The sequence below is a fragment of the Kryptolebias marmoratus genome, linkage group LG13 (assembly GCF_001649575.2).
Source record: "Kryptolebias marmoratus isolate JLee-2015 linkage group LG13, ASM164957v2, whole genome shotgun sequence".
Lineage (NCBI taxonomy): Eukaryota > Metazoa > Chordata > Actinopteri > Cyprinodontiformes > Rivulidae > Kryptolebias > Kryptolebias marmoratus.
In genome coordinates, this window is record NC_051442.1 from 5272918 (window position 1) to 5298587 (window position 25670).

Here is a 25670-nt window from a genome sequence, read left to right on the forward strand (position 1 = left end):
CCCCTTAAAAAAAAAACACAAGTTACCCTCAGAAATCCCCCCCAAAAACTATAATTATTTAATTTTAATCTCATTAATTATCCCCAAACCGCCTCATTCATCCCTTCAAACAAGAAAAGTTACAAAAACTGCAGCTTAGCTTCAACTTAACTGTCTTTGAAGGTGAAAAAAATAAAATAAAATCATTTTTTCTCATCTTATGTCCCAGAAAAGGTCGTGACGCGAACAAAGAGTTATTAGTTTTAAAAAAAAGCTTAAAAACGAGTCGCAGTTTGTTGAAATTTTGAGCTGATTTGTCGCCTGGAGACAAGTTCGAAAACTACAGCTCTGGCATTAAAACCAGCAGAATCACCAGGGTTTTACAAACATTATACGAAGGGATTTCCCTATACGCAGCCGGCAGAGTGACTTCTAAGGAGTTTAAGACAAAGGGTTATTTCTGATGAAAAACACGGATTTAAAGGAAGATTATCTGCTGTTTTAGTTACCGGGATCAGGAGATAATGTCTTTATGGACTCAGTTGTGGCTAAAATCAATATTTTCATTTATTTTTTCACCACAGCCGGAGCTCTTTCTGCTGCATGAGTCGGATTTATTCATTTAATTAAACGTCCTTTCGTTTGTTTCCATCGGATCGAGCTTTTCTTCACTTAAGCTGCAGAAAAAAAGCCTCAGTCGACAAAACGATTCGTTATAAAAGTTAATTTTCTGTTTTCATTTCATGTTTGTGGGCATTGATTATAAAAGTTGGTGTTTTAGTAATGTTTTGAAAGTCTGATGAGTAAAGTTGTTTTTTTTTTTTTCAGTAAATCGGTGTTTAGGTTCTGTTTTGTGATTCCGTCAAAATACCTTCATTTATAAAACAGATCATTTAGTTTCAGAAGAACTTTGCTAAAAAGACAAAAAAGGATTTTATATTGAATCATTTTATATTTTTGTTTCATATTATAACATAAGCGTGTTGCTTCATATTAATTTGTATCAAATATATATAAATATCTTCTTTTTAGATGACATTTTAAGCTGTTTCTTTAGTTTGTAGTCAGTGTTTCTTGAGGTTTTACTTTAATAAATCATCTAAGGCTCTGTCCAGACTACTACGGATATTTCTTTTAACTAATTCATTCTTCATCCACTCATTCTAATAAACACGCTGTAGTATCTATTCCACACCACTAGGTGGTGATAATGTCCACATTGATGACTGTAAAAAAAAAACAGAGAAGCAACATTTAGCAGCTTTCTGTTTGTTTTTGTGACGTTTACAGTTTCCTCTCAGTTCAGCTCGTTTAATGATGATAAAAACTAAACGATAAATTCGACTCCGTTGTTGTTTTGGTTCAGTGGACAAGTTAAAAACTTTTAAATCACTTGTTTTTGTGGATGAGAGGCAGAACTTCTGCAAAAAGATTATTTTTTAACCTGTTAACGACTCAGATGCTGCTCTTGAACCACTCGGACTACATTCAAATGTGTTTTTGTTAAAGGTAACAATTTAAATGTTTTTGGCAGTGCCGTCCAATTTATTGTTCTGGTGAGGAGGATTTCAGTAATAAAGTTGTAACTGATCTAATTGGTCAAAAGAGGCGGGTCCAGGTGACCATTTTGATTTCCTGGTATTTTAAATATGTTACTGTAGAAACGCTGCAGGACGCTTTAAAAGTGAAACGGAAGTAAATATTGAAGGCGGGCGTTACGTTACGCCCTGTGGACGGGACCTAAATGCTGCTTTTATTTCAGTGTATTTTTAAAGTAATTAAAAAAACAACATCTGATTCTGATAGTGAGTTATATTTTATCGTATCGTAGTGTATCAGATACTTTCATATTATATTATATCGTTGTTTCATATATCTTATCATATCAGTGTGTTATATTATATCACATTTTATCGTATGGTTTCATATCGATGTATCGTACCATAGTTAATCATATCGTATCGTGTTGTTGTATCGTATCATATCTTAAAGAATCGGATCGGATCGGATCGGATCGGATCACTGTATTTTATTGTATCACATTTTTTTCATCCATATTATATCAAATCGAATAATTTTGTAACTGCAGGCCGGTTTTACGTGTTGAAAAGTTGCTTATTGTCTGAAACGAGCAGACAGAGGATGATTTAGGTGGGAGATTAAAACAAGAGAAGAAGAACAAAGTTCACTGGAAGCTTTGAATGTGAACCTCATAATAACTAACAGTTTGTTTGTTTGTTTTTTTGTTTCTCTGTGCAGATAAGCATGAAAGAAATCCAATATCCAGCGAGTCTCTTTGGGATTTCAGATTGTTTATTTAATCAGCTCAATAAATCTGTCTTTAATCCCTAATAAAACCAGATAAGATCACAATCTCATTAGCAGAATTGCTTCATTTTTATTCCGGCACGCTGAATGGAGCCACGCCGGCTCTGATTCGTTTTGTCCGGCGGGTGACGCGGTCGTTTTACAACGGCTCCCGTTGTGTGGATGTTTCCCAGAAGGATTTTTCCTGGAGGAGACCCAGTCTGTAGGCTGGTAACACGATTGTGCCCCCCGTCATAAATTACCGGTGGCAGAGGAGGGGTGAAGCGTTTGTTTTGGGGGTGAGTCGTGTATGATGGCTGCAGGGGTGTATTTTCCACCGGGACCGGAGGCACATGCCCCCCTCCCCGCCCTCCTCCCTTTCTAAAAAGGGGCTATTTTTGTCCTCCTCACTTTCACAGCTCCGGGCTGATTTCCCAACCAAAGCCCGACTCGGAGACCTTCAGTCCGACCCGTTACGCCGAACAGAGTCCGCAAACAACCGACAGCTGAAACCGCCTTCTAACAGTTGCTAAATTAAAGGATTACTTGGACGGTTTCCTTTCATTGTGTGGTAAAAAGTGTCATTTCGCCCCACAGAAGCTCTGGAGAAACACTCCGAAGAGCTGAAAATGATATTTGATGTCTTCGGTGCCCGTGCTCAGCTGTCGGCGTGCCTTAAAATAGCGCTCGCTCCCATGCGGCCGCCGCTTCGCTTTCGACCACATCTGGACCGCGCTACCTGGTTGGAGCTCTGCCTCCTCATCGCAGGGGGGGGGGGCGGATGACAGAATGGGAGGAAAAAAGGGACGGTTTTTCCGTGACATTTCTGCTTTGAACCGCGGTTCAGCCCACACATTAGGCCCGCTTGCACCACGTTCTGCTGCAGGCGAGGTGCGTTTTTCAGCCTAGTTGCACTCGAACCACCATCTGCTGTCTGCAGGAACCTCTGGTGATTCGGACAGCGACTTAATGAGCAGCTTTAACACTTTCTGAGGGGAAAAGGTTGGGTTTGTTTTTGCCCGAGCTGCACTCGGTGCCGCCTGAGCTGCTGGTGAGCTACAGCCGAAGGTAATATTGTTTTCTCCCATCTGTGTTTGTTTGTCTGCTGTGTTAGTAAAATATCTCACGAACCACTGGGCAGGTTTGAGAAGGAACTTTTGGAGCCAACACCATTTAAGATGGCTGCCACAGCTAAGTGACTTCAGCCAACACAAAAATAGCTACGACTTTTACAGACTTGGAGCTGAGATTTATTGCAGTAGTAGCTGAGAGTCGTCCCCGACACGTTCTCTGAGCGTTTGATTTGTTTTTGAACTTTGTTAACCACCATTGAAACTCCCAGATCGTAAACGCTGGACATCCGTCCTCAGCTGTTTTACTTTTGGGGTTAGTTTATTTCAAGATGGCCGCCACAGACCTTGGACAAAATGGACCTAAATCAGTCGGTTTTGCAGATGTTGAGCTGAAACTTGGTCTGGTAGTAGCTGAGAGTCTTTTATAATACGTACATTTTACATAAACACATTTTTGCGAGATGACACGAGTTTACAAATAATTTATTTGACCAAGAAACCTTCTCGTCAGGAGATGATCTGAGTTGGACACTCGTGAATATCTCGGTGGATGACACGCGTCTCTTCTTGGTTTTGGTTTTTCCTTTTGTCTCGTAACAACCCTCAAGGTTAATCCAGCATCCAGTCTCTCTTTTAAGGTGTCTCCATTCTTCCTGAAGGTCTTTGAATGTTTTTCTCCTGGCCGTAAGCTGCCTCTGCTTCTCCTGATTTTTCGTTGCAGTTCTCCTCTCTCGAACCGTTGAAAGGCACCTGAACGCAACGCCAACCCGAGCTGCTCGGAAGCAGCCGCCGCTTCAGCGAAGAGCCTGTTTTTTTTTAAACGTGACCTTTGCGACTTGCAGCCTGTTGTGGTGTGATCACAACGAGACAAAGGCTCTTGGTTTCTGCCGTGGCTGAGGAGGTTGTTCTTTTGTTTCAGAGAGCGGCCGTCACTACAAACCACTTCAGGCGCCGCTTCTTCCTTCTGCTGAGGGGCTACAAGTCCAAGAAGCTCAGTTGTCTTGTTACTTGTATAAAACATGAGGTTCTGATCTCCTAAAGATGTCGTTTGAACAAAAAAAAAAGGCAGAGAAAGCTCAGTTTGATGTGTTTAAAGTAGCGTTTTAGGACCAATGAAGTGATTTCTAGCTAATAACCAACATCTTGCCGCGCAGAAACTGAACCAAAGTTTAAATCTGTCAAATATTTCTTGTCATTTCTGAATGAAATTCCTGTAAGATGCCGTTCACCTCCTGCTGCCTTCTTCTCATCCTCGGTGCGTTTCTAAGGTCGTAACGTGCTCCGCTGTCATGTTTGATCAGTTTTATGACCCTCGGCCGTGAAAACAAAATGTAAAAGTGACGTCATGAACGGCGCGAGGGAGTGACTCCTCTCACCGGACGGTGTTCGATCTAAAGAGTCCAGAGGGATCTGAATCACTTCCACTCATTTGTTGGAACATCAGTGGCAAGTTTCTAAAATAAAAAAGCACATTTGGGTTTGACTCTACCTTCCTTTGCCGTTTGGGCTGATTGGGACCTGATGACAATCGAGGAATGTCGAGTAAAATGTGATGTCCACAGATGTGGTCCCAGGAGGATGCAGTTTGATTTGGAGGCAGGTTGTTAAATCCTGAAAGGAAAAGGATCAATTCTGACGACAGACCTGTTGGAAAACTGAGATTTATAGATGGATTAGGACAACTGCCTGCTGTTTTAGCTGCCCGGATCAATAGATGGTGTCTTTATGGATTCACTTTTAGTCCGAGCTCATTTAGAGGAAATTATTTTGGGGTTTTTTGCACACTTTGCCGCCCCGGGTCGCATGTAGTCTCTTGCTGTACCGTAAGAGACGCGATTTTGTCGTGCGTCTTCAGTCCCGAGCACCCTCGCAGTCTGAACAGGCCACGTATTGTTGTGTTTTTATTCACGGATATTCAGCGTGACACAAAAAACAAACAATCCCAAAGCAGATGTTAGATGAATGGCAGCTCCGTGCACAAAGGCGGGTTCGGTACATTGTTCCTCCTGAAACGAGATGAAACGGACAAAACGTTGCCCAACGCCACAGCCTCAGCCGGCGCATTCCTGCTATATTGCGAGCACTTTTGTAGACCGAGCTGTTGCGTTGCCACGGAAACCAGCGGCTGCTGCTCACGCTCACAGTATTCCCCCCAGTGAACGGAGAGCAGAGCGGCTTTCGGCACAACCATTTGCTCCAGTGGTAGGGAGGCCCCTGCGGCGGCTCGAGCTGGGATCTGGGATCCGGGATCCGGTCTCAGGTCAACCCGTGGCGCTGCAGGAGCTGAAAGTAAGGGGTGGGGATTGGACTTCGGCTCTTATTTCTTCTTTGTCCCCTTTCTGCCACCTCCAGATCGGCTCCTCGCAGACGGAGCGGCGGCGTAAGCTTCAGCGCTCTCCGTGGTGAAACACGAGGGCTGGCACGTTTCAGGTGTTACATAAAGCCGAAGGAGCTCCAACGTTCGACAAACAGCAGCTCGGTCCGCTGCTGTTTCACGAGGCTCGCAGCTCGTGTTTTCTTCCAGCTCGTTATATTAAAGGCACTTCATTTCTTTATCTTGAACTTCATCAGTCGGGTGCAGTTTGAAGGAGCAAACTCAACGTCGATTTCCAGATAAACTGAACGCAGTTCTTCAAATGCGGGTCCACACTCAGTGTAAACAAAGCCCTCGGCTCAATCCGCTCGACTGACCTACATAAGGCCTGTCGGTGAGGTCATCGTCTGACCTGTGTTCAGTCACTTCAGCTGTTTTTGTATTTGGCATCCAGTAAATCTTTAATTTAAGGATACATTAACCATATATGGACAAAACAGTTGTTTCTTACTTTATGAAGTTCTGTTCAGCTGTCTTTATGACCTTTAACCCCTCACATCACTGTAGTTCTTGTTGTGGGACAAGGACACAGCTGTTATCCATCCATTTTCTGCTGTTTATTTAATATCTCCACAGGTTTTCTTAAACCTGTTAAAGATGCATGTTATGTTGAGATGAAGTATTGAAATGTTGCCTAATTCTTCATCCATTGTTGAGTAGCGTTCTGTGACAATTCAGTAATATACACAACTCTGGTGGGACTCAAACCCACAACCTTTGAATGTCTTCTTTAGTAGCAACTAGAAGTCCAATGCGCTATCCATTGGGCCACAGAGCCAGCCGTTGGTGGTGGTTACCCATGGGAAGAATGCAAAAGTGTCAAAGGTGCTCGCTAAAATGAGATAAGTAAAATCTTAATAATATTATGACTCTGGTGGGACTCGAACCCACAACCTTTGAATGTCCTCACTAGCACTAGAAGTCCAATGCGCTGTCCGTTGTGCCACAGAGCCCACTCTTGGTGGAAAACAGAAAAGCATCAGAGACACCCGGTAGATTGCTATGCAGTACGGTTCAGTGTTTTTAAACTGAAACCTTTGAAAGTTTATGCTGGTGTAGATTCTCAGTCATCCAGGCCATGGTAAAAATTCAAAAAAGGTTACAAAACAAAAAACAACTGGACTTCTATTCTGTAGTTGAAGACGTTTCGCTTCTCATCCGAGGAGCTTTCTCAGTTCAGAAGTAGAGAGTGTGGAGTTGAGCTTTTAAAGCTGAGATGTGATGTTAAGCTGGATAGCTTGCAGATTGTTCTCGCTCTCCTAACAACAGAGGCTCGTTTAGGGTCCTTGTTTGTCTGACTCACTGATGGGCCCCTCTGGTCACATGAGTGCAGGTGTTGATTGGAGTGAAACTGACTGGGGATCAGGCCTAAAGCTCCATTATATGTTTTTGAAAGCTGGAATCTGAGACCTCCTCCTCTGTTTAAAGGAAGATGGCTTCCTTTACCCTCCTCTCAAACCATCTGTCTTCTCAGTCCAAAAGATAAACATTTTGGTCCTCAAAGGAGTCCCTTATCCTTGAGGTGTAGGTGGACAGCTGAGTCCTGTCCAGAAGAGGCAGCTCTCCTGTGTTGAGCCATGCATCTGTGTTGTTTGAGGTCGAGGTTGTTTGGTCTCTCTGAACATTCTTCGCTGCACTGAACAGCAGACACCACTCTGCTCAGTTTGGGTTTGGGTGTTTTGTCCTCAGGGTCCACCCTAAGGACAAAACAGTTTTACCTCATCTCACCAGACATCCTATGTGCCATCTGTTGCATCGCAAGAGTTCAAGAAGTTGAACAGAGACAAGTGATAGTTCAACAAGACGCAATAAACCACGACTCTGGTGGGACTCGAACCCACAACCTTTGAATGTCTTGCTCAATACTAACTAGAAGTCCAACGCGCTGTCCGTTGCGCCACAGAGCCTTACATTGGTGGATGTAACCCATGGGAAAAATACAAAAGGGTCTAAAATTAGATGAGTACAATTTCAAAGATGAGTTTATCAACGTTTCAATAAAATCCATCCAGTGTTTCAGGAGATATTTCATTGACAGGCACAAGCAAAACGATTTGAATTTTTTTCATTTTTTCTCAGTTTTTCCCCTCATTATTTGCACAAGGGGTGTAAACGCAGCAGGAAAAAAAAGTTAGAGTTCTGCGAAGTGTGGCTGCCGGAGCGGAGAGGAGTTCAGGAGCGCTAATCTCCGCTGTTTCTCTCTCGGCTGTCAGTCACTCCGGCGCCTCCTGGAGGGGCCGCGCTCCCTGACAGCAATGCAAAAAAACGCAACGTCAATCACTGCCAGCATCGAGCATCAACACATCTGTGTGAGTTCTGGGTGTTTCTAACCTGACGATATGCAAATCCCACAAAGTCTCTGTATTTCACACACCTATCATGCCAGACGTTTTAACCTACGGCCATCTTTTCTTGTGAATAATAATAATATCTCACAGCATATTGCAGAATCTCACACTGCCTGTTTGCTCTTGTGAAAGACTCTCAGCTACTACCACATAAAACTTCAGCTCAGTAACTGAATTGTAGCACAATCCTGTGTCGGCTAATGTGGATTACCTGCAGCGGCCATCTTGAATTAAGTTAATCAGTTCTAGACCTGTGTCCAATGATTACTTTCTCCTTAAAGCCTCTCCAGAGGGATATTTGTGTGACTCTCAGCTACTACCACATCAAATTTTAGCTCAATATTTGAGTTGCAGCCATTTTTTGTGTTGGCTAAGGTTGGTTAGCTGTGGCAGCCATCAAAGGTTAGTCAGTTATATGGTCATTGAAATCCAAAAATGTGACCTTGTACATCGCTGCATGAAGTTTAAACTGCTTCCGTGGTTCTGGTGCAAAGTGTCCACCGCGTGACCTCCTGTGCTTGTCTTCCTCCAGGCTTGAATCCACACGACAAACCCCATGGAGCAGGATGTGGAGAGCCCAGCCGTCAGGAAGCCCAAGCTGCCGAAGCAGGCCCGGGAGGACCTGCCCAAGCAGCTGGCGGAAATAGACCGGGCCAAGAAGATCCAGCGCTACGTCCAGAAGGACGGCAAGTGCAACGTCCACCACGGGAACGTTCGGGAGACGTATCGCTATCTGACAGACATTTTCACCACTCTGGTCGATCTCAAATGGAGGTTTAATCTCTTCATCTTCGTGCTGGTGTACACGGTGACGTGGCTGTTCTTCGGCCTGATGTGGTGGCTTATCGCCTACCTCCGAGGCGACCTGGAACATTTAGCAGATAACCAGTGGACTCCATGTGTCAATAACCTCAATGGGTTTGTGTCAGCTTTTCTGTTCTCCATTGAGACGGAAACCACCATTGGTTATGGATATAGAGTCATCACAGACAAATGCCCCGAGGGGATCGTTCTGCTTTTAGTCCAGTCGGTGCTGGGATCTATCGTGAATGCCTTCATGGTGGGTTGCATGTTTGTTAAGATCTCGCAGCCCAAGAAACGAGCTGAGACACTAGTGTTTTCCACCAACGCCGTCATCTCCATGAGAGACGGGCGGCTGTGCCTGATGTTCAGAGTCGGGGACCTCCGAAACTCGCACATCGTCGAGGCTTCGATCAGAGCCAAGCTGATCAAGTCTAAGCAGACCAAGGAGGGGGAGTTCATCCCCCTGAACCAGACGGACATGAACGTGGGCTACAACACGGGAGACGACAGGCTCTTCCTCGTGTCGCCGCTCATCATCTGCCACGAGATAAACCAGCACAGCCCCTTCTGGGAGATTTCACAAGCCCACCTGGCCAAGGAGGAGCTGGAGATAGTTGTGATCCTGGAGGGGATGGTGGAGGCCACAGGTGAGTTTTCACAGCCGAGACTTTCGGGTCAAAGGTTGACGCTTTTCTGGATTAAATAATTCGGTGAGTTTTCACACCCATCCACTCATCGGGGGGGCGTAAATGTTACATTAATTTTGAGCTTTTAATGATTTAATTGAACCGTTCTTATTCCAGGGTGGAGTCATGATACGACACAGCTCCGATGACTTTTAAAAACAATGATTTGGTGCACAAGTTTGAAGTTATTCTGGATTATTTCTGATCCAAAGAGGGTCAACAACATGGATACAGCAGATCCACTGTCCCTTAGCAAGTTGCAGCTTAACCAAAGGCTTTTTGTGTCCGTCATCAAGCTTCTGGTAGCATTCTGGATGATATTTGACCTCTAGAGCAGCGGTGACCAGTCCTTGTCCTGGAGGGCCACCATCCTGCAGGTTTTAGGGGTTTCTCTGCTCTTTAGCAGGTCTTCAAGTTCTGCAGAAGCCTGGTAATCAATCGGTGATTAAGATCAGATGTGTCACAGCAGAGAAACATCCACAACAAGCAGAACGGTGGGCCACCGTTCTGCTTGTTGTGGGTGGCCCATGGCTCATGATGAGTGCGTGTAAAGGTCTGATCCCAGCTGCAGATGAGGTTTCCAGGTAATCTTTTCATCCTAGATCATTTTAGGACACTTTGGAAAAAAAACGTGCTGCGCTTTAGTTTGGTCACATAACAGCAAAAACAAAATGTTCTTTTTTTTTTTTTTTTACTGAGGTCGCTCGCAACTATAGGCAGCACAGACGAATCTAAATTTAAAATCAGACTCTAATAATACACACTTTCATCCTCTCAAACAGACAGAGACTGGGAAATAAAGAAATGTTGTTTTTTTTTTGTTGTAAAAGCAAAAGTAAGAGAGGATCTGGAGGGCACAGCTGCAGGATGACCACGTCCGCGTTTTCAGATAAAACAGCTCCAAAATCTCTGACGTGCAGACGTTTGTCCGACCGCTTCGGTAAAACCAAAATGAAACGGTTACGTAACGAGTGAGCGGCGTGTTGTGAAGCAGCTGCTGGAGTTTTTAACAGAGGATTCTGTTTCCTGCAGACAGCTGAGCCAACGAGCCGCTAATTAACGTCAAAATGCTGCTGCTGGAAAATGATTAACAGTTTACTAACTGTGAAAAAAAAAGATTGTTTTTAGGTCCCAGACAGTATGGAAACTGTGATAGGAGAGTGGAGTTTATCATGCAGAATAAACTGAACCATAGATGAGAGCGATTGACAACGATCTTCTGTTTTCAGGACAAATTATTAAGGAAAACGAGAGACTGACTGAGGAGAGGTGAATGATGACCGGAAACAAAGACACGAGGAACAAGAACTGAACTAAGACAAGGCTAACACAGATAACTGAATAAAAACAAACGATAAACTCCAAACATGAAGACAATGAAAGCAATAAACTGAACACAAAAACCCAAATCCTGACATGTTGAGCTGCTGCGATTACATGCAGCAACAGGGCCATTGTTCCACCGAGAAACTGGTGACAACATGAACGACTGAGTCACGCAGAAGAGACGGGGTGCAGAAAAACAACTCATTTAACGTTTCGCTCTAACTGGAAGAAAACGGTTTCAGCTGGAGTCGTTTGAAAAAGGAGGAAATTTAAATCCTGCTCTGATTTGCTGTTATTCTGTTTCTACAGGGTTATTTAAACTTATATCTACTTAAATTAATTCAGTTTATTTATATAAAACTAAGTTAGAACAAAAGTGGTCTCAGGGCTCTGTATAAAAACCTTCAGGCGTTATAAAACACATTTAGTAAAAGTTATCTATCTAAAGAAACCAGCGGGTTGCGTTGAATCTTCACTTCGTCTCAGTCTCTCAGCCTGAGCAGTACGTTGGCGACAGTGGGGAGGAAAAACTCCCTTTTTAACGGGAACCAGCAGAACCAGAACCAGGCTCAGGATGGGTGGACATCTGCCTCGACCGGCTGGGGTTTGAGAGGACAGGAAAAAGACAGACACAGAATGACCGGTCCAGGTGTGGTTTCTAAAGCAAAAAAATAAAAAAACATGTTAATGGTAGAAATAATTAAAGTAGAGCAGGTAGAGACAGCAGCAGAGCGAGGAAACGTGATCAGTTTGTCCTCCAGCGGTCTGAGCCTATAGCAGCAGAGCTAAAGGAGAGCTCAGGAAACCCAAACCAACCCGAACTATAGGATTTATTAAAAAGGAAAGTCTTAAAAGTCGACAGGGTGTCAGCCTCTCAAATAGAAACTGGAAGTTGGTTCCACAAGAGAGGAGCCTGATAACTGAAAGCTCTGTTTTTTTCTTTTAGAAAATCTAGGAACCCCGAGTAAACCTGCCGTCTGAGAGCGAACTGCTCTGTTAGGAAAACACGGAACAATACGATCTTTAATATAAGATGGACCTGGGTTGGTGAGAGCTTTGCGTGTTAGAAGTAAGATTTTAAATTATATTCTGAATTTGACAGGGAGCCGATGTCTAAATAATTCATGAAACTATTTAAAATCAGATTCCTGATGCGGTATCATAACTATATTTTACTTGTGAAAAACAAAACATTGTCCTTTTTCCCCCCATGAAACCACATTGTAAACTCAGGCTGTCCAGGAGACATTAAAGCCAGTTTGTAATTTGTAAAACAGTTAAGTTTTTCTCTTTTTTAATGACAGAAAATCCATTGTTTTGAAACTGAACGCAGCCTGTGCTGCAGAGGAGAACATCCTCGCTGTCCATCAGTCGGGGGGTTGACGGAGGCTCCTGACTGTCGTTCGAAGGCGGACTTTAAAACCGTGCACCTGCTCTTAAAAGCCGACTTGGACACAGCGATGCTTTGACCTAAATGCTAACATCAGCGTGACAGGATGCTCACAGTGACGCTGCCGTGGAGTTTCATTCTTATTCCGGGAAAGAACGCCGTTCCTCTGTTGGTTCCCCAACACAACGATTAGTGATGTTTATTCCTTTGGTTTCTATCAAACGGTGAAAGTTGTTCTTGGTATCGAAACCACAGAATCAGACTTTCGACTGGATGGTGGTGTTGGATGAAAAGTCAGAGAATTATTAATGCCATTAAAATTCATCAATCAATTCCTTGAAATCTTAATAAAATTAAAGCATGATTATGTTTGTATCTTGGAGGAGTTAAGGGTGTCTGTGTGTTAATGAGATGAGTGGAAATTAAAGGTTTTTTTAGGTGTTTTTGGGACGGAGAGACAGGTTTCAGCTTTTAATCCTTCACGTTGTGTCTCCAGGGATGACCTGCCAGGCCAGGAGCTCCTACGTCAGCAGCGAGATTAAATGGGGCTACCGCTTCATGCCCGTCCTGACGCTGGAGGACGGCTTCTACGAGGTGGACTACAACAGTTTCCACGAAATCTACGAGACGAACACACCCACCTGCAGTGCCAAAGAGCTGGCGGACATGGCCAGCCGTGCCCGCTTACCCCTCACCTGGTCGCTGGCCAGCAAGCTGAGCCAGCAGGGGCTGCCCGAGTCCGAGCAGGAGGGCCAGGAGACCAAAACCAACCCGGACAACGGGGACAAGGGTCAGATGGCCGAGCGGAATGGGGACATCGCCAACTTGGAGAGCGAGTCCAAAGTGTAGCGAGTGCTGAGCGGCGAACGGCGAAGCTCGCTGGTTTTTACGTACTGTAGACCGCCTGCTGGGGAAGACCACACCACGAGGACCAAGGAGCACAGTAGACCAAGTAATCCTTCACGTAGAACCGCTTTTTCTCAGTGATTCTCACTCACACCCCCCCCCCCGAAAACACGTAAACATAGAGACATGTGGTCTGGAAACCCTCTGAGGAAAGTGCATGTTTCAGATATAATGTGATGTCCTCCTGACAAGATTCCTATTATTTTTTCTATTCAGATATTCCTAGGGGCATTTGCATAAGTATTTTTGTACATACTATAAACAGTTTTGGATTCTTTGTTTTGTTGCTGTGTGAATATTTAAATGATGTTTGATACTAATAACCTTTAGGTTAGTTCTGTACATACTCCATGCCTTACTGTATGTATAAAGCTTTCGTTACTTGTTTTTCAGAACTATATCTACGCATGTATAAACTTTATCTGCAGTTCATTTATCTTGTACTCTGTATATACGCTGGTACGACAATGACGTCACGAGGAGAAAAAAAAAAAACAAAAACGTACGTTTCAATGGATGCAAACTCTAGTTTAAACCAATGACAAATTCTTCCCCGAACGTTAAGTGTTTGTTTTCTGGTAGTACCATACGAAGCCATGACTCGCTGTATACAGCTGACCGACTTCAGACAAATGGCCCTTTAAAACTGCATTTTGTCACTTTTTTGCACATCGGAGACCTATCGATTGATGGAGAATGGTAGTTGATTTCTTTAGTCTCCAGAAATCCCTCACGTGTCACCTAAAAATCAACAATAAATAAACAGTAAGTTGCTTATTATGCACCTCATGAGACATTTTGTTTGTTTTTTTTATGATAACTGCTTAAAGGGATAATTTAGATCCTTTGAAGTGGAACGTTTAAAGGTTATGAACAATTAATATCTTACCTGTTGCAGGTAGCGCTTTGAATGACCTGACTTTGGAGAGTTTAATTCAAAAGGTGTGACTGCTAGCGACTAAACGGAGAACATTTGGAAGAGTCTCGAAACTGTGGCAGAAGGTTCTCTGTTTCCTCACGTGAGTTGCAGAGGCTGGCAGTCTTGTCAATTGAGTTTTGAACATGTTCGAAAAACACGTTTTCGTCGTCATGGGAGTCTAAATTGTGTTGCAGGCATCTCCAACTCGTGTCCGGAGCGCTAAAGTTGTATTCTGACGGCTTCTCCGGAGCGCTCCTCTGATAATAGATAAATATATCTATTATTATGGTGCTAAAGGGTTAATACAGCCTAATTTGACTTTAATTCTTTTAAAATAATGTTAGCCAACACTGGAAATAAGAGAGGTTCTTAATTCTTACACAACTGATACTGAAAACAATCGTTACTTCGAATTATTGTTGTCAAAGGTGGTTAAATCTCGAATCGCACCGATAAAAGTCAATCGTAAAAAAAGCGTCCCTGTTTTATTTATTTCATTTGTTTTCATCATGACTCAGAGCAACGAGGGCGATCCGAGGACAAAAGACGCCACTGATGGACTTCAAAACATCTACAGGTGCAACGGACAAAACAAAAAGGTTGTTTGTCGTGAAGAAGCCCAAAATAACGAGCACAGGTGCGGTCGGGTCGCCGAGGGCTCGACAACAAAGACAATACTGCCAAATCCAAAGCTCCAGAAATCCACAAACTAAAGGAGTTTTTCACTTATTAAACGTGAAAATGGGATTTAATCGACGATGAAATTCAGAGAAAAGAGGCAGAAATGAGGAGCTGGAACAAAATAGTTTAATTTATTTATTTCAGTCACGTTTTATTCAATAACATAAACTTAAAACATTTAGCATTATTCATCAAATCCAATCTTTAAATACCAATTATGCCATTTCAATTTTTTCAGTGTTATACAGTTTAATAATTATCATGTTTAACTTTTTTTTTTTGAGTTAACAAAAAAAGCATTAAATGCTTCAGTTTAAAGGGCACGTTTTAGTTTAGTATTTTAAAACAACACTGTTAGTTTATTAGGTTTAAGCTTATTTTACATTCAGAAGATATTTGAAAGCGTAGTACTACAGTATTGTTCTTTTTAGGGTTAATCACAACGTTTTTCTAAAACAGATTTTAGGTATTTTGGTTTTCACAAACATTACTTTTAAATGAAGAAAAATGATACAGACCATTTCCATCAGTGAATAACACATTTGATGCTTCAGGTAGTTTTTTTACTACTAATAATTAAGCAGCAGGTTTCCATAGCATCGATAAAGAAAACAACAAAAAAAAAACAACAATTTTTACCTTCAATTGAGTTTTGATGACTCTATTAATAATATTTATTAATATTTCAGCTCTCCATAATGTACCTAATCTTAAGATAAACTGCTTTCCGCAGTAAAAATAGAAATGTACAGTAAATTAAATCATCTTAGAGGCTTTTATATGTTCAGACTGCCCTTTTCTAGTCACTAAAATAAAAATCTTGTTGACAACAACCAAAAAAAAACAAACAAAAAAAACCCAAACAAAGAACCAGCAGTAGTTTCAAAGGCAATCAGACAAAACTGGCCTGTTTTACATTATGCTATTTAACAAACATTATTGTTTTATTCGATTTTTATGCAAGCTAGCTTCTCTTGATTCACTGCAGAGGTGAGTTTTATAAATACAGCATATTCTGAAAACACAGTAAAGTAATAACATCTCTTTAAGTTGATATTTTACAGTAAATTCAATAATTAGTTTAGTTTCTACCGTTATTTGTTGGAGCTGGATTTGTGTAACTCGTCTAAAAGACAAACTACGAAAAGAAACAAGAGTGAATTATTAATAAGTTCTTTTAGTTTGCCTTCCAGTGAGCTTTTTTAGGTACCTAAAGCTAAAATAATTAAAGAAAGAGTAAAAATCGTGCCTGCTAGCTGCAGATGCTAACCGTGCTTCAACTCCATTCAGCCTGATTGGGTGATAAAATGATTAAAAGTTAAATAAAATTAAGAAACTGAAAAGTAACGACACAAACTGATCAGGTAGCTTTGGAGTTAGGTAAAAAAAAATAAATCACGTGTTAGCAATTTAAAATAAGCAGCACAAGCCGGTTGTTTTTGTTTCTTAGTGAAGCTAACGTTAGTGTTAGCTATCAGTTGTTAGCTAAAGAGCTAATTCACTAAATTTTACCCTGTAATATATATAATTATGCTTTTCAGGTTGATCATTAAAGAACTGCAAAGTCTCTGTAAAGAATATTTACAACTTTTTTTACTCTAAACGTTTTGAAGTACCTATTTAGATTAAAAATTAGTTGCTCACCGTTAGCTACAGATGCTAACGTACAGTACAGTTTTGTGTTTCAACTCCTGTTAAAAGTGTTTTTTTTTCTTGTTAAAAGTGAAATTAAATTAGGAAACTGCATAAAAGGTGAAATGTAAAGTGTTAGTTTCAGAGTTTTATCAAAAATCATGTTAGCAATTTAAAATAAACAACAAGTTTGTTGTTTTTAATTGCTACTGAAGCCATCTTGTTAGGTAGACAGCAGTTTATTGACTTATCCAGTCTTTTTAGCTTGATCACTAAACAACTGTGAAGTTTCTGTAAATATTTTCCCTTAATGTTTTGAAATATCTGCTTAGATTAAAAAATAAAAAGTCGCTCAGTGTTAGCCACAGATGCTAATACGACTTAAACTGTGTTTCACCTCGTGCTAAAAGTTATCTTGTAAGCGAGGCAGAAAATTCACTAAATATTACCCTATCTAAGCTTTTTAGCTTGATCAAAACAGGGATGTTTTCATAAATATTACCTTAAATTTGAACAACTGTATTTTTTAAAATCATTTTAGATTTTAAAAAAGCTAGTACTGTTAGCCACTAATGCTAATGTACAGATTTAGGACCTGAACAGTGGTTAAAATCTTGCTAAAAGTGATTATTATATTTATTTATATTGACGTAAAACAAAGAAACTGCAAAAAAAGGTAAAATGTAATGATGTGTGAAGTGGGTAGAAGGTTTTAGCTTCAATCTTTTGTCAAAAATCACGTATTAGCGATTTAAAATAAGCAACACGAGCCTGTTAGCTTGTTTCTGTGTATTAAGCTAGCTAACGGTTAATGTTAGCTAATTTAACAGTAGATGGAAACGCTGTTGGTTTAATTAGCTTGTCTAAATTTTTTTAATAATATCTAAAAATATCTTTCAGTGTTAGTTTGTAGTACCCATCTATAAGCTTCTTATCTCGTTAGCTATAGTGAAAATTCACTAATATTACCTTGTGTTTTATTGAAATGTTTTCAGCTTGATCACTAAAGAACCAGGAAATTTCTGTACGTATTTCCCTAAATTTGTTCAACTGTATTTTCTTTAAACTTCTAAAAAAATTTAAAACGTGTGTTATGTATATATATATTTTAAATGATGCGCTGTAGCTCAATATTAAAGCTTCGTCTTTCACGGACTCACGAACTCCCTGTTGAACTTGTGAATTCGCCAAATCTTATAGCGAGGAGAAAAAATGTAAATTCATTACGCTTGATATGAAAGACATTGACCAAACCTACAAGTTTACAGTGAAATGAGTTAGTTGTTGCCGTTATGAGGCTCCTAAGGTGCAGATGAGAGGTTGTAACAACTCAAGATATTTGTTCATGTTTTGTTAATAATTAAAACTCAGCACAAAGGCCGACCGACCTAAGACAGTGGACTTGGGTCAGCTCCGTTACCCGGCGAACACCTGGGGTTTGATGGGTGACGGCAGGTTCTCGTTGTTCGTGTTGTTGGAGTCGATGGCGGAAACCTTGGCGGGCGTAACCTCCAGGGGATATTTCTCCAAGATGTCGTGCACTTCCTGCTGCACACTTTCAGACCAGGAGAGGAGATCGGCCTGGAGGCTCTGAGCGGCCTCCATCAGGGCCTCCTGGCGGCTGCAGAGGCCCGACAGCAGCTCCAGGTTGTGGTTGAGCTGGCTCAGGACAGGGTTGGTGGCGGGAGCGCCGACTCCCGGGGCGGCGTGCGGCCACTCGCCCTCTGAGCTGAGGGAGCGCGGCGAAGCTTGACCGGACATGTAGCGCTCGAATTCCTCCGGGGAAAGGTTGAGAGACTGAGCGTCCAACTTCTCAATGAAGGCCACAGCGCAGCACTAAAAAAAAAAAAAACAAACAGGCATAAATATCATGTTAGGAAATAAACTTTAAATGACGTCTGAGCTGTGGAGCTTCAAAGACGGTTGGATTTACCAAAATCCCATTCTTGTTTATGGGGAATGTTTTGTTTTTATTGCTTTTTGCAAATTTTGTTAATGTGATACAATGTACCCTACCAAAGAGCTCTGAAGGATAACCTTCCACAGGTCATTTAGGCTGCATTCACACCTGATAGTCCGGTGGACTCGGTTCGATTGGGGACCAAAATGTCAACATTTGTTCCATTTTCAGCCGGTGTGGTTCTCATTCACGCTGCACCAAGTCAATCGGGCCAAACCCTTTGAGCGACCTGTTCCTCGCCTTGACTGTGGTGGCGCCGCACCAAGAACTACTGAAGGAATCGACACGAAAACCTCTGAAGAAGACACCGAGCGCAACTTCCTTCTGATGGAAAAGGAAAAAAAATGGAGTGGCGTCAAATTTGAGCGGTTTTAGGATTTTTGTTCTGTCTGCACGTCTGACCACGAGTCATTTCTCCCTCTAGTGGGAGAAACACTCGTTTGTTTTGGTCATATTTACCCAGAAGGCCCTGCGCTGTAGTCCATTTCCTGCTTTTGGAGCGGTCTCCGGTCCGCTTGCGTTCACATACGCATTCGAACCGCGCCAGAGTTCACTTCAGCCGAACCAAGACCGAGACAGAGTTTGAACTGGACTTTCTGAGTTCGATTAAAGCGGACTGAACGGGGCAGGTGTGAATGCACCTTTAAGCTCAAAGTGACTTGGTTGAGAACTGAATTGGGACGAGGAACAAAGACCAGACCAGGTTGGTGAAGTAGTATCCGTCCTCTCCGGTCATCAGCCTGCTGGGGTTACAGAACCGGGTGATGTACTGGATGTTGGACTGAAGTCGCGGAGGGTTGGCCTTGAGCACGATGTAGATGAGCGCCGGGAGGAAGTCGTCGGCGGAGGCCGGCTCGTTCTTGGTGATGCGGATGGCGCTGAATATGTGTTTGCTGCAGCGCGTGACGCAAGCGAGTTTGTCCCGAGGAACCTTCTTTGAGTCCATCTTGATGATATCTGGATGGGACAGAGACACAAAGGTTGAATCAAGAGTCCACGCAACCCGAGCTGAAGCGCAAATCACTAAACCACGACGACATTAACCAACCGGAAGAGAAACATGGACGACGGCGCTGTTTGGCTTTTGAACCAGAAATTTTGCGATCAGTCCCGAGTGTGTCCAGTGTCTCGGACTAACTTCCGTCATCCATGTTTCCCACCGGTACCTCTTCCGCTCGGTTAATGTCATCGTGGTTTAGTGGTTTGCACTTCGGGGGCCACCGTAGTTTTTTTTAAATGCTTGTTGTCTCGCTCCTCCGTGACGCAAAGCTAGAAACACTGAGCTGCAGGACGTGGAAGTCATGTTACAAAAGAAAACTTGCCTTTTTCTGAAGCGTTTTAAAGCATTTGATGCAAAGACTTGAGTCAATATGATCATTTCAAAGAAAAGGCAAACAATACAACCTATAAAAAATGAAATAAGATGAACTTTTGGCCAGTACTTCCAACATTAGCTCATGTTAACATAATTAACCGACCTTTAATCCTGATAAAATGTATATTTTTGGTCAATTCAAAACAGCAAACGAAGAGCAGCATGAACATTTAGTAGTTTCAGAACCAGAACTGTAGATTTTGTGTAGATATTTCTAATAATGACTGTTTTTGCAGCATCGTTGCCTGCGTGGCGTAAATCCTGGATTACGTGGTGAGTTCAATCTTTTCCCCCACCTGTTATTGCTTTGACCACGTTCTCGGACACTTCAGGGACTTCCTCATCCATGGACACGCAGAGCATCTGGATGGTCACCCAGTGCAGAGCCCTGCAACACAAACACCGGCTTCGTGAGAAGGTAGTCTCCGTGATGTCAGCGTTTGACGCCAGCGTGCGCGTTCGTTTACGGCCGTTCTTCCCCTCGTGGGACACGTGCAGCCAGCTGCTGCCGCTGCGCGTTCACACGAAGGACTCGGCTAAAAATGGCTGTTGTGTAATCAGCTGCGGCGACTCAGACAGAAGTTTTCGCAGACGGATGAAGATTAGAGACGAACGCCGTGCAGAGAGTGTGTGTGTGTGTGTGTGAGTGTGTTAGCCAAGGCCCCACCTTATTCGGTTCTGCGTAGCCAAGTCCTTCTTCTCGTCGTCGGTGGTTTCCGGACAGAAGACGCTCTTATACAAACGGGTCATGATGTACTTCTCCACTTGGTCCATCACCTGCTCCACAGACTCCGAGGAGCCTAACGGACACACAGTGATGAGAAGCTGCTGCTGCCGCCATCTTGTGGTGCTTACGGGCCGGGTTATTGGAAACAGAGCTGTTGAACGGCGCTGAAACCGTTTTTGGTTTTTCCAAACTAACCTTTGAAGTGACTCATCAAGCGGTCGGCCATGTTCTGGTAGAAGTCCTGGACGCACTCGGACAGCTCGTCGGCGCCCAGGTCCTGTCAGAGCCAACAGAGCAGCGAGGGTTACTTTGACCACGAAGGCTGAAAAACCAACGCTCTTGAAGGCAGCGTACCTTCTTACTGGACATGTTCACGAGGAAGGCCCGGCACTGCTTGTGGATCTCCCGGCCGGGCTTGTGGAGGTTCTTCAAGAAGTCCACGAAGTCTTTGGACACTTGGTCCGTATCAAAACTAGCGTGACGGCTAATGGAGGGACTGGTTGTCTTCCCCTCCTGGGCTTCTGAGGAGAGAGGACCGAGCAGCTTTGGTTACTTGTCCACATTTAACCCAATAATTCCCGTTTTCTCCCGATCCCACCCAGGCTGAAAGAACCGGGAGGTGATTTCCCCGTACGAAACTCCGATTCGCCCTCAGACGAGTTTCTTTAAAATGTCTGAAAGTTACTTTTCGATGCGGCTTAAAAGTCGTCCGTCGTCCAGGGTTGACTTGGAGATTTTTATGCGTGTAAAAACCTTCAGACTTTTGGACGCTGGGGGTTTTTTGGGTGACGTTTGTTTGTCAAAGCCCCCTCAGTTCATCGTTTCAAAGCTCTGGTTCTGCTTTTAGACGACTCACTGTTCCTGGTTTTATTTTATCAAACAGTTTTCCCCCAATCAAACTACGTCAGAACACTTTGTGCTGTTTTAACCTTCCTTATATCGAACTCTTCATCTCCATCTGGAGCCGCCGTTATTTAACTTTATTTACAAAGAAATGAATAAAGATCTCTTCAGTGCCTATTAATTTCAGTTCTGACCTACTTTAAACTGTGGTTTTACTTATTTTAGCTTTGGTTTTGGTCATTTTAGCTTCTGTTTTCCTATTTTGTATATTATCTATGTTTATTTAGCCATTTTTAGTTTTAGTTTTTTCTAGTTTGCTTTCAGTCACGGTTTTGCCAGTTTAAGCTTTTTTTGCAGCTACAGTTTTGGCTGCTTTTGCTTCCATCGTAGCTTTGCTCATTTTTCTTTGCTGTTTTGATAATATTTGCTTTTTTTCTGCTTGTTTTAACTTTTACAGTTCAGTTCCAGATTCTTCACAGGGTTCCTGCAGAAAATGCTCTTTTTTTTCTAACTATCTTCAAGCCCGACTTCCTCTGAATCGTCCCTCTCATTGTCTGTGCGATCGGACTCAAATCGATTCGACCGCACTTGTTTTTCGGGACCGAATACGCCCGGCGGGTACCAGCAGGTACCAGCAGGTACCAGCTGGACCTGGGTGAGACGCTTGGCCGATCCTCTGCAGAGTCACACAGGAAACAAACTTCTGCGTCTCTGAAGGGGACGACTCGCCGCCCTCCGGTGTCCGAGTACAAAACGAGTAACTCTCAGAGTTCTCTTTTGAACATTTGCTGCTTTTTCTCCTCGCTTTTAGAGAAACGTTTTGAAGTCTTGCATCATTCAGGCACAAAGGGAGTCGACAGAACAGAACCAGTTTTAACTTGGACCTTTATCTGCCTGTCACAGCTTGTTTGCAGCTGAATTGAACCTGTAAAGACGATCAGCCGAAGGTTGATGCAGCTCTCGTTTCCTGTTTCGGGGCTTTGTTGGACTTTTTTTTCTGACTTTCAGATCCTGTTCGTCTGCTGTAAATAGGCTCTTTTATTTTTAAACCTGACATTTCTTCTCTTGTCCCCTGATTGTCCAGCCTCATCAGACTTCTGGAGGACACTTTGCAGCTGAGACGTTTAAAAGAACTGGACTGAAAAAGAGCGAAAAAGCAGCTAAAGTCTAAAGAAAAACCCGGGAAAGGTGCTGACTCCTCAGAAACAAACTTTAAAGACATTAAGGTGAATTGATTTGAGTCATGAGTGATGGCGACCATTTTGTTAGGTCAAAAACAATCTAACACCGACGCTCGAGTTTTCTGAGCCAGGCGGCGAGCGGCACCTTTCTTGGAGGCGGTCCGCGACGAGGGGCTGAAGAACTTCTTGACGGTGGTCACTTTGCGCGTCTTCTCGTTGGTCTTCTTCTCCTCGAACTTGGAGAAGGGTCCGAGGGAGGCGTGTCCAGGGTGCTGCTGCTGCGCGGTGGAGGCGGCGGACTGGGGGTGCGCCCCGTGACTGCTGGCGTACGCCGCCTCCTCCTCTCGTTGCAACCTGGACAAAAGATCAGCGTTTAGACGTCCTTGCGGTGACATCATCTGCTCATCTGAACGAAGACGGCGGTTTGACGAGGCGGCGGCAGCAGCTGGGTGCCATCTTTGATCCGAAGCGAGGTCTCACTTTTCTGCCAAGGCCCAGTCGTCCTGGATCTGCTTCTGCCGCACCCTCTGGTACTCCTCCCTCCAGCACTTGGAGCACAGGCCCTGCCACGCCGCGTTTCCGTAGTAACCGCATCCCTTCTTGCACAGCAGGTCCGATTGGTCCACGTGTATCCCCCGCCGCTCCGTCCGCTGACTCATGATGCCGGCCGACCTGGAACCAAGAGATTAAAAACATTGAAACCACATTTAGGTCAAAATTTCCACCATATTTGTACCAAAAGGCTGGAATTTTACCTCTAAAGTGTGAAAATCTGCTTAATCTATCAGATTAGATGTGATAATTGTTTGTGTTTCTTTCTAATCTGTCGTTTATTAGCGATTTATTCTGGAAATACTTTGTTTATGCTTCACACAATCTGTATTTCTGCAACAGTCAGGTCCTAAACATTATCGCCCGCCTCCGCCTGAAACTGAGGATCAAACGTCCCTCTGATAGATTAAACCCGACTCATAATTCGGCCTAATTTCACTCTAAGCAGGATTACGGCTCGTAAAAGATGCTGCTTCCTTTTTTAATCCGAGCTAACGTGGAACCATTAGATCACTAACTGAACGCTAAACGCCGCACGGCCGACTCATTCGACCGTTTTCAGCCGAAACGTTCCAAGTTTTTGTTTCCGTTTGAGGAGCTGAACCTGCGTCACAGACGGGCAGCAGGTGTTTGTTTTCAAGCAAACAGTGAAATCGTCACATTCCTGACCGACTGCTGCCGTGGAGCGCAGGCTCGAACACGAGTCACTTCTTCAGACGTGTTTTTACTGCTTCCTAAGAATCAGAGCGTTACATGAAAGGTATAAACGAGCGGGAAATCTTTAAATGACGGACATGACAACAAACTGTTGTCATTCTGTATTATCTGTACGTCGTCAGTTGATCCAAAAAGCTGCTGCCAGAGTTCAGAGTTAAATTCAGAATATAATTTAAAATCTGACTTCTAAAAAACAAAGCTCTCACCAACCAGGCTCCATTTTATATTAAAGATCTTATTGTTCCGTGTTTTCCTGACAGAGCTCTTCGCTCTCAGACTGCTGGTTTACTCGGGGTTCCTGGAGTTTCTAAAACAGGAGGAAGAGCTTCCAGTTTCTGTCTGTGAGGCTGACACCCCGTTGACTTTAAGTCTTTCCTTTTTAATAAATCCTATGGTTCGGGTTGGTTTGGGTTTCCTGAGCTCTCCTTTAGTCCTGCTGCTATATGCTCAGACCGCTGGAGGATAAACTGACCTCATTTCCTCGCTCTGCTGCTGGCTTTTCCTGCTCTATTGTGTTTTTCTTGCTATAGAAACCACACCTGGACCAGTCATTCTGTGTCTGTGTCCTGTCCTCTCGAACCCCAGCCGGTCGAGGCAACTGGCCGCCCGTTAAAAGGGAGTTTTTCCTCCCCACTGTCGCCAACGAGCTGCTCAGGATGGGAGACTGCGTCCAAGTGAAGATGCAATACAACCTCCTGGTTTCTTTAGGTAAATAACTTTAACTAATTGGCTTTTTATAACATACACAGAGACCTGAGACGACTTTTGTTGTGACTCTGCACTGAATAAATAAACTGAATTGAATTAGGCTGAACTAAACGTGTATTATGGTGTATTTACCACTGAATCCAAACAGGCCAAAGCTGAACATTAAATCTACTTTTAAAACCATCAGATCCTCACAGTTGACTGGTTTGGTTATATTCACCCTAAATAAACCAAAGAAAACCTCAGATTTGAGCCTCCTGCTTTAATTAGACAAAAGAGGGTTTTTATAAAACTGTTATTACATCCAGGTCTGTTTTACAGCTGCAGATGATGGCTGACGTCATCACTGCTAAATTATTGTCTGGTTTAGTGTTTTAGTGACATTTAAAGGAGCATAAAGTCACACAGGTGTTCAGTTTAAATGCGATCCGGTGGCTTTAAAGGCCACTTTATGCGATTTATTTTTATACACACTGAACAAAAAAAGGCTGCTCTCCTGCTCTTTAATAAGACACAATACAGTCTTTAAATATGTAGGATTGCAGTTATTTACTCTGTTTTAGCTTCATTAACGCTGGAGGTCGAGCGGCTAACAGATGTAGCTTGGTTTTAAGAGTATTTGCGGAGGAAATAACGCAGTCGGGATGATTTTTCCTCCTCTAATATCTCCTGTTTTACGTTTTCAACACCGTCCCGAGCCCGCAGCGCCGCTTCGGCACTCACCTGTTCTGTTTTCACCGATCATTAGCGGCTAACAAACCTCATCCGCCTCCCCTGCGTCTCTCTGCCCCGGGTACGTCGAACGTCGAAGGATGGGACGGTGACGTCATCACGCAGGAACAAGGAAGCGCGGCGGCGCGTCGGTGAGCTCGAGCCCCCAAAAGCGGTTCTTATTGTGTGAATGCTTTTAAGCATTCAAAACTGAGGAATGCTTTTAAGCATTCACACCATTGTTTTCCTGTTTCTCTTTATTGTGTGAATGCTTTTAAGCATTCACACCATTGTTTTCCTGTTTCTCTTTATTGTGTGAATGCTTATATTCTCCTGACTACCAGTAGTTCAAATTTGTCCTCTGTAGAGGACATTTGTAAACTTGAATATCTCCCACCCACTGCATACTACTGAATTAACTCCTTTTGGTATCTACAGAGGACATTTAGGGCTTTTCAATGATACCAAATG

General features: G+C 43.2%; 3 protein-coding genes and 2 non-coding genes across 6 annotated transcripts in view; 2 read left to right on the forward strand and 3 right to left on the reverse strand.

Annotated features, from left to right (window-relative positions):
- kcnj6 (potassium inwardly rectifying channel subfamily J member 6) overlaps positions 1 to 13716 on the forward strand; it is a 14869-nt gene extending 1153 nt beyond the window's left edge. The window contains exons 1-3 of one of the 2 annotated variants that reach the window (XM_017419866.3): positions 3075 to 3354; positions 8614 to 9532; positions 12784 to 13716. In XM_017419866.3, the coding sequence (XP_017275355.1) occupies positions 8638 to 9532; positions 12784 to 13136 (1248 nt within the window). In that variant the 5' untranslated portion in view covers positions 3075 to 3354; positions 8614 to 8637 and the 3' untranslated portion in view covers positions 13137 to 13716. Of the gene's footprint in view, positions 1 to 3074; positions 3355 to 8613; positions 9533 to 12783 lie in introns of those variants that run through there. The other variant, XM_017419864.3, reaches the window with a different exon arrangement.
- On the reverse strand, positions 6600 to 6686 carry trnar-ucu. Its single transcript is given in 2 exon segments — positions 6600 to 6635; positions 6650 to 6686. It is a non-coding gene; the product is annotated as a tRNA-Arg (tRNA).
- On the reverse strand, positions 7550 to 7640 carry trnar-ucu. The gene is given in 2 exon segments: positions 7550 to 7585; positions 7604 to 7640. It is a non-coding gene; the product is annotated as a tRNA-Arg (tRNA).
- Positions 13717 to 14915: 1199 nt separating the features above from the next.
- On the reverse strand, positions 14916 to 25299 carry rabgef1 (RAB guanine nucleotide exchange factor (GEF) 1). Its single transcript, XM_017419863.3, has 9 exons — positions 25212 to 25299; positions 22992 to 23183; positions 22657 to 22865; positions 20842 to 21008; positions 20683 to 20764; positions 20428 to 20560; positions 20057 to 20148; positions 19086 to 19342; positions 14916 to 18261 (listed from the first exon to the last, which is right to left on the reverse strand). The coding sequence occupies exons 2-9, from the start codon at positions 23168 to 23170 to the stop codon at positions 17842 to 17844; spliced, it is 1539 nt and encodes a 512-aa protein (XP_017275352.1). The 5' UTR covers positions 23171 to 23183; positions 25212 to 25299; the 3' UTR covers positions 14916 to 17841.
- LOC108238048 overlaps positions 25254 to 25670 on the forward strand; it is a 5463-nt gene continuing 5046 nt past the window's right edge. The window contains exon 1 of the mRNA XM_017419855.3: positions 25254 to 25351. The gene's annotated coding sequence lies outside the window, so the exon portion shown is untranslated. The remainder of the gene's footprint in view (positions 25352 to 25670) is intronic.

What these genes read in the sequence shown, in the direction of transcription:
- rabgef1 (XM_017419863.3), bottom strand. Translation starts at nt 23,170, where the DNA reads ATGAGTCAGCGGACGGAGCGGCGGGGGATACACGTGGACCAATCGGAC. An exon ending in GCGGACCGCCTCCAAGAAAG is followed by an intron (nt 21,009 to 22,656) that starts GTGCCGCTCGCC and finishes CTCTCTCCTCAG; the next exon opens with AAGCCCAGGAGGGGAAGACA. An exon ending in GCTACGCAGAACCGAATAAG is followed by an intron (nt 20,149 to 20,427) that starts GTGGGGCCTTGG and finishes TTTGTGTTGCAG; the next exon opens with GGCTCTGCACTGGGTGACCA.